This window comes from Mobula birostris, chromosome 4 (assembly GCF_030028105.1).
Source record: "Mobula birostris isolate sMobBir1 chromosome 4, sMobBir1.hap1, whole genome shotgun sequence".
Taxonomy (NCBI): Eukaryota; Metazoa; Chordata; class Chondrichthyes; order Myliobatiformes; family Myliobatidae; genus Mobula; species Mobula birostris.
Window position 1 is genome coordinate 136,804,128 of NC_092373.1, and position 6,204 is coordinate 136,810,331.

A 6,204-nucleotide genomic window follows, 5' to 3' on the forward strand; every position below is an offset into this window, starting at 1 on the left:
TGTCCAGGAGTCTCTTAAAAGACCCAGTTGTATCCACTTCCACCACTGTTGCCAGCAGCCCATTCCACACACTCACCACTCTCTGCATAATAAAAAAAAAACTTACCCCTGACATCTCCTCTGTACTTTAAAACTGTGCCCACTTGTGCTAGCCATTTCAGCCTCAGTAAAAAGCCTCTGACTCTCCACATGATCAGTGCCTCTCATCATGTTATGTACCTCTATCAGGTCACCTCTCATCCTCCGTCGCTCCAAGGAAAAAAAGGCGGAGTTATCTGAAGCCAAGGGGCCTGTGAATTGAGCTGTTTTTAAAAACATGTCTGACATCATAGGACTAATAAAGACATAGTGTCTGACTTGGTATGACTAAAATCTCAGATCATATAATGTTAAATTGTATCACTCTTGATATCATTGGATTTATCATGCTATGGTAATGCTCCTTGTGGTTGGAAATCTTATTTATAAGTTCTGTATCGTGAGCTCCTGTATGAAAAGTAACAACAATATAGTTAGCTGATAGTAACCAAAATTTTATTCTTGCTGGAAAAAGAGATTTCTTTTGCATCTAAGCTATGTTTTTTCCCATTTTTAGCCATATTGTACTTGTGTGTGTTTAAGTCACAGATTAAGACTGTCTGTCATTTTAATTCACTTAGTTTCTATCTCTGTATCTTGGCTAATCCTGAAATATCTACATCCCTGTCTGACACTTTTGGGTTCTCAGGTCCCTATTTCAACTGCTGCTAAGGTTTCTGCTCTACACCTCTCCACCACCATGGCCACTTACTTGTGCTTGATTTCTGCTTATCTACTCCCAATCTCAAATTTACTTGTTTCTGCTAAAGGCTTCACTAGCCACATCAATCATATTCCTGGATTGGAACAATACACTGCAGTAAACCAAGGAAAATTGTTTAGGAAGGCGTAGTAAAAGATAATTACTAAGGTAAAACATCCCAAAAATACAATTTAATGAATAATCAAGAATCCAGCTTTTGTAAAACAATATAAAATGTGCTTAAACAGTTTAACTTTCCCTAACTGCTAACCCGGAAATAAATATGGAGATTACTTCGGTTAATACATGAACATTACTTTTCTTCAATTTTGACAAAGTCAACTACAATATTTTGATGGTATTGCACTTTGTGTACCTCTTGAAATTGCAATTTTTATTTGTATATGGAAACTAATTTGAACTTCATTTAGTGTTCACTTTTTCAGATCTTGTTTTATGTGAGTAATTAGTTGAAAGACAATCACTAAGCAGCTGCATTTTTTTTAAACTTTTACAATATTTTCCATTGAAGTCACAAGGAATACATAGCTGAGCAGTCTGTATTTTGAAGTGAAAGACAAGTTAATACCTTGTTTATTATATTTCACCTTTCCTATCATTTATTACATTTTCCAGTATTTTCCATGTTAATTTGGATTCCTAATACTAATATTCTCACTGCTTTAATTTTCATTCTTTCCAGGTGATGGCAAAGTCATATCAAGAAGCTAAAGGTTTACTGAAATCATCATTAGCGCACCATGGTTTTGGTACCTGGCTGGCCAAGAGTCCAAATGCAGAAATGTTCCATACGCAGTGATGAGGCAAAGCCTTGATTGCAAACTCTAATACAGTCTCTTTATCATCAGGGTACTGTTTACTCTCATTTAGAAGAGATTCAGATAGATCTTTTGTGAAATAATGGGCAAAGAACATATTAAAAATTCATTATATCACATGCTTGAATTCCCCGGACCATGCATTTAACCATATAACAACTTTGGTAGCTAAATCAATTTCTTTGGATTTGTCAACTTTTATCAATACACATATTCCTTTTAGTCTAGTTGCTGCTTTTCAAAGGCAGACTGATAAGCTATACAATTTCATTACTAATGGTTCCTGTAATACAGCCATAGTAGAAACGTAATACTATGGTAGATACTGTGGGAAATTTTATTGTTTCATTGTCTGTGAAATAGAGTATTCATTCATATACAATGTTAGTTGGTTCACTGTTACAGCATTTGAGTAGTTATTAGAGGTATGTAACTAATAATTAGAACTTTAATCTACAGAGGCATTCAATTGCTTGAACAATTGCGCAGTTTGCATCTGACCAATTCTGTATGTAATATGATTATGTTAGAAAATGTATGTGATTTTTTTATGCTATGGAGTTAAATGTGAAGTTATTTTTTCCATAATGTAACATGTATAATGGATAGCTTTTTGATTTTAAATAGGTCTTCAAAGTAAACCTAGTTAGCTTTATTAAAATGTTGACCAAGTTCACCAAATGCGTATTTGACTATGCTCATCCTGTGGTGTAGAAACTGACTTCGTATAGGCACTGTCAAGGTGATAACATCATGACAAGTCATTCCTTATATAGAGAGTAGTTAGAACTAAATACAGATCCTGTCACTACATTCAGTCTGGTGTACAGTTTTACAGTTTTTCACTTTTTCTTCCTTTTGTTGATGTATCTTCTCTCCACAGCTACATTCAAAAGTGAAATAGAATGCAGCAATGATGATATGAAAATGCAACTTCAAGATATGCTTTTGTGTTAAAATTACTATCGAATGTACATGATGAGATGTTTTCAGGACTGCAGTAAATTATCACTATATGGATGTGATATTTCTTGCTCCAGTCCAGTAAAGACTGATATGACTCATTTTGGATCACCATTGCTTGTTGTGCACTTTTGAAAAACATTTATTTAGAATATAATTAAATCTGTATAAAATACCAAATATTCTACATTTTTGTGAAATCATCCATGTATTAAAACAAGATTAATGGGGTTAATATTTGTAATAATGTCAATAGCTGCAATGCCCTTATGACATGAATGTTCTGGATTATGATTCTTGGTCTCAGTTTGAATTGGCTGCCAGGAATGATGTTCCTGACTTTTCCTTCCACAGTAGAAAGATACAGTTTCTAATTTATCTGCTTAACTGTAATTTGAATGAGGAATTAGATTATCTGCCATCATACTAAAGATTTGCTGAAATTTTTCAGATGCACAAATTGAGCAATCCTTTACTGTGTTGCTATTTTCAATAAAATTCACACTACAGCCAGCGATATGAGAATTGATGGAATGATTAGTGTACTATAATTTGCCAGATATGAGATTTGAATACTTTTCAGCCTGAACCTGATGACAGTGGATAGGGATGACTTACAGGAAGGGAAGCTTGAAGGTGGATGTTAACAGTTGAAATAGTGTCTATATTGGTATGCGTTTGTATGTGTAAAATGCAATCCTGATTTGAAGCAAGTTTCCAACAGTTTCAAATTTTTAAACTGGTTGTCTTGTTACAGGCTAGTCTAAGAAGTTTTTTACCCTCCTCCTGTTCTCAACTGTTAAATCACCATTCTTCAGATTATCTCCCTGCTCCTAATTCGTTCACTGCACATGAAAATAAATCAGTAAGAACCTCATTATTTAATAGCTTAGGGTAATATTGACATAGCGTTCAGATCAAAATTCGCTGTTAATTCTCAAAAATGATGCAGAGGGATGAAACCATAAAGGATTTTTAAAGAGAAATGGTTTGGTAATGGTCGATATGTGCTTTTGATTAATGAAACATTATTCTTAAAAAAAAGATATTTGAAACTTTGAAGTGTTACTCAAAATTCAACACTTGCATATCATATTATTCTGTATGAAAATAACTGTGGGACTGCAATAGTATAGAACTCCGGAGAATATAAAATAAATAAACACCCTACAGACAAGTCTAAAACTACATAGTGTAGGCCTTATTTGTGTGTGTTTACCATGCTTTCCTTTATTCCATTTCTTTTATTATTTTGATTTTTACTACTTACTGCTTTGTTCTTTCTTTATTTTACCCCAGCTCCTTTTATTTAGCTGTTATCTCTTTCATGGCCATGGTTCAGTATCTAAGTGGGAGTAATTTCTAACAGTAGTCAATTTAATTTAAAACCTGCTGTTTTTTAAACCAAGAAAAATTAATAGACAAAAAATGTTATTGACACTGAAAAATTCAAGTGTGGAATTACTGCAGGGTCAAATACAACAGCAACTCCTAGAGCCTCTTTGTGTTTCAATGGGTGTAGCATTTGGAAAAAGTAAAAAATATCAATGACAAATAGGGCAGGGCAGCAGTGTGCTTGGGTGTGGTGAATGGAAGGTGTAATGAGTAGAAATTAAAACTGTTTTTGGCTTCGTAGTTATATAAAATTACTATCACAGTTAACAATATATTTCAGGAATTGAGTAGTACTGATGCCATAAGCCTTTAGTTTGCTTTAGTCGAATTGACTTATAGTCAACTTATCCTAATTTATCCTGAGGAACTTGGAATGACTGAAGGTTTAAAATCATCACTGCTATTGTTATGAACTGATCAATATTTAAGCAGTTAAACTTATTAGCAATGATTGTCAAAAATAATGCCCTCTTAATGAGCTACCTCAGAGAGGGACAGATGTTACTATATTCGGTTTTCTATTTGCTTAATTAGCTAACTTTGTTACAGCTAAATGAAATTTTTCAGAAATAAACAACAGCTTTTCATTTTATATTCTTTATGCCTTGACCACCCTCTGCCCCCAAACCTTAACTTCTTTGCATCAACATTTGCTTGCTTTTTTAATAGGACTCATTTTGCACATGACAAAATGACATCTAAGGTCTTAAAAACTAGCCTCTAGGTGGTGCAAATAGATTAGATTGACTTTTGTGAATTAAATTTATTTCTGGCATGATGTATAAAGGTTGGATGTGGAGATTTTAAAGGTGTCACATGTTCTGTTGTTCCATATTTATCAGATCCAAAGATTTTATTTCACATTGCTAGACATAAGAGGAAGGGTGAAATTAAAGTAGTATTCCTGGATCCTATGGTTTCTGAGGCCAGAATCCATTATTGATCAGCCATTCTTTTCCTTTGAAAGAGACCCTTTGCAGTTTCCCAGAAATGCATAGACAGGAGACTTTTTCACCCAACAAGTCCACCCTAGTTTTATGCAAGTATAAACCAGCTCCCCACTTTTTTTTCTCCCCTACTGTCTTTTTTCCAAAGTCCAGCAGTATTGTTTATAATCTTTCAAGTACTTACTCCTAATGAGCACCACCTGAGGCAATGCATTCTAAGTTCTAATACTTGCTAAATAAAAATAAGTAGAAAATGTTTTAGGGTTTTTTTTTTGTAAATTATGTTCCTTTTATGTGCTGCAGTTTTTGACTCCTCTGCATATGTAAACATCTTTATCTACAGCATCTACTGTAGCGCCTTCATTATTCAGGTTGCCTCTCAGCCAACTCTGTTTCAAGAAGATCTCTAGCTTTCTCCATACTACCCCTATAACAAAAGTCCATTAATCTTTGAATCATTCTTGTATCTTTCTTCTGCATACTCTAAGGCTTTTTACGTCATTTCTGATGTGTGGTTCCCAGAACTGGGCAACGTAATTCATCAGTGGCTAACACAGTGTTTTATAAAGGTTCATCGTTATTTCCTGATCTCATGATTTTTTTAACCCATTTTCTCAACCTGTCCTGCCAGTTGCACAGATTTGACTTCTCTTAAATCGGAGCACTTATTAAAAATTGTGTCCATGGTTTTGAGTAATCTTGTTCCTCTACCAAAATGTAATGCTGCACATTGCTATATTACATTTTCTGTTATGTCTGTCGATTTCACCAGCCAGCTGATATCTTTTTTACAATGTACAATGCTTACAAGTTTTTAGTGCCAACAGAAGATTTGATGGCTACGCTGTACAGTCAAGTCCAAATTATTAATATGCATCAAGAAAACTGGTCCTAAGTTCTGTGGTGTCCCCTGGGAACTGAACAAGTTTATTACTAATGTTTTCTCTTGACCAATTTTAGATCCTGTCTTCTACTGCTGCCTTTATTCAATGGGCTTTGTTTTTGATTATAAGCCAATTAAGCAGCTCCTTATCTAATACCTTTTGGAAGTCTCTGTGCACTAATCAAGTCTTTAGCATATTCAGTGGTTTATCCTGTTCAATTTTGAATACTTCAAATGACTGTCAATTCTGCCATTGGTTATGATTCATAATTTTTCACATCATTGCAGTTAATCTAGCTGACCTGCAATTGCTGAAATTAATTGCAAACTGTTTTGAATAGGAGTGTAATATTTGCAATTCTCCAGTTATCAGACATGATCACTAAACTAGTGCTT

The 6,204-nt window shown here is 34.2% G+C and overlaps 1 protein-coding gene across 2 annotated transcripts in view; it reads left to right on the plus strand.

Annotated features, from left to right (window-relative positions):
- The window catches only part of adad1 (adenosine deaminase domain containing 1 (testis-specific)), a 72,955-nt gene extending 69,867 nt beyond the window's left edge, over positions 1–3,088 (plus strand). For both annotated transcript variants that reach the window (XM_072256109.1, XM_072256110.1), the window contains exon 12: positions 1,485–3,088. In XM_072256109.1, the coding sequence (XP_072112210.1) occupies positions 1,485–1,601 (117 nt within the window). In that variant the 3' untranslated portion in view covers positions 1,602–3,088. The remainder of the gene's footprint in view (positions 1–1,484) is intronic.
- The last annotated feature ends 3,116 nt before the right edge of the window (positions 3,089–6,204 follow it).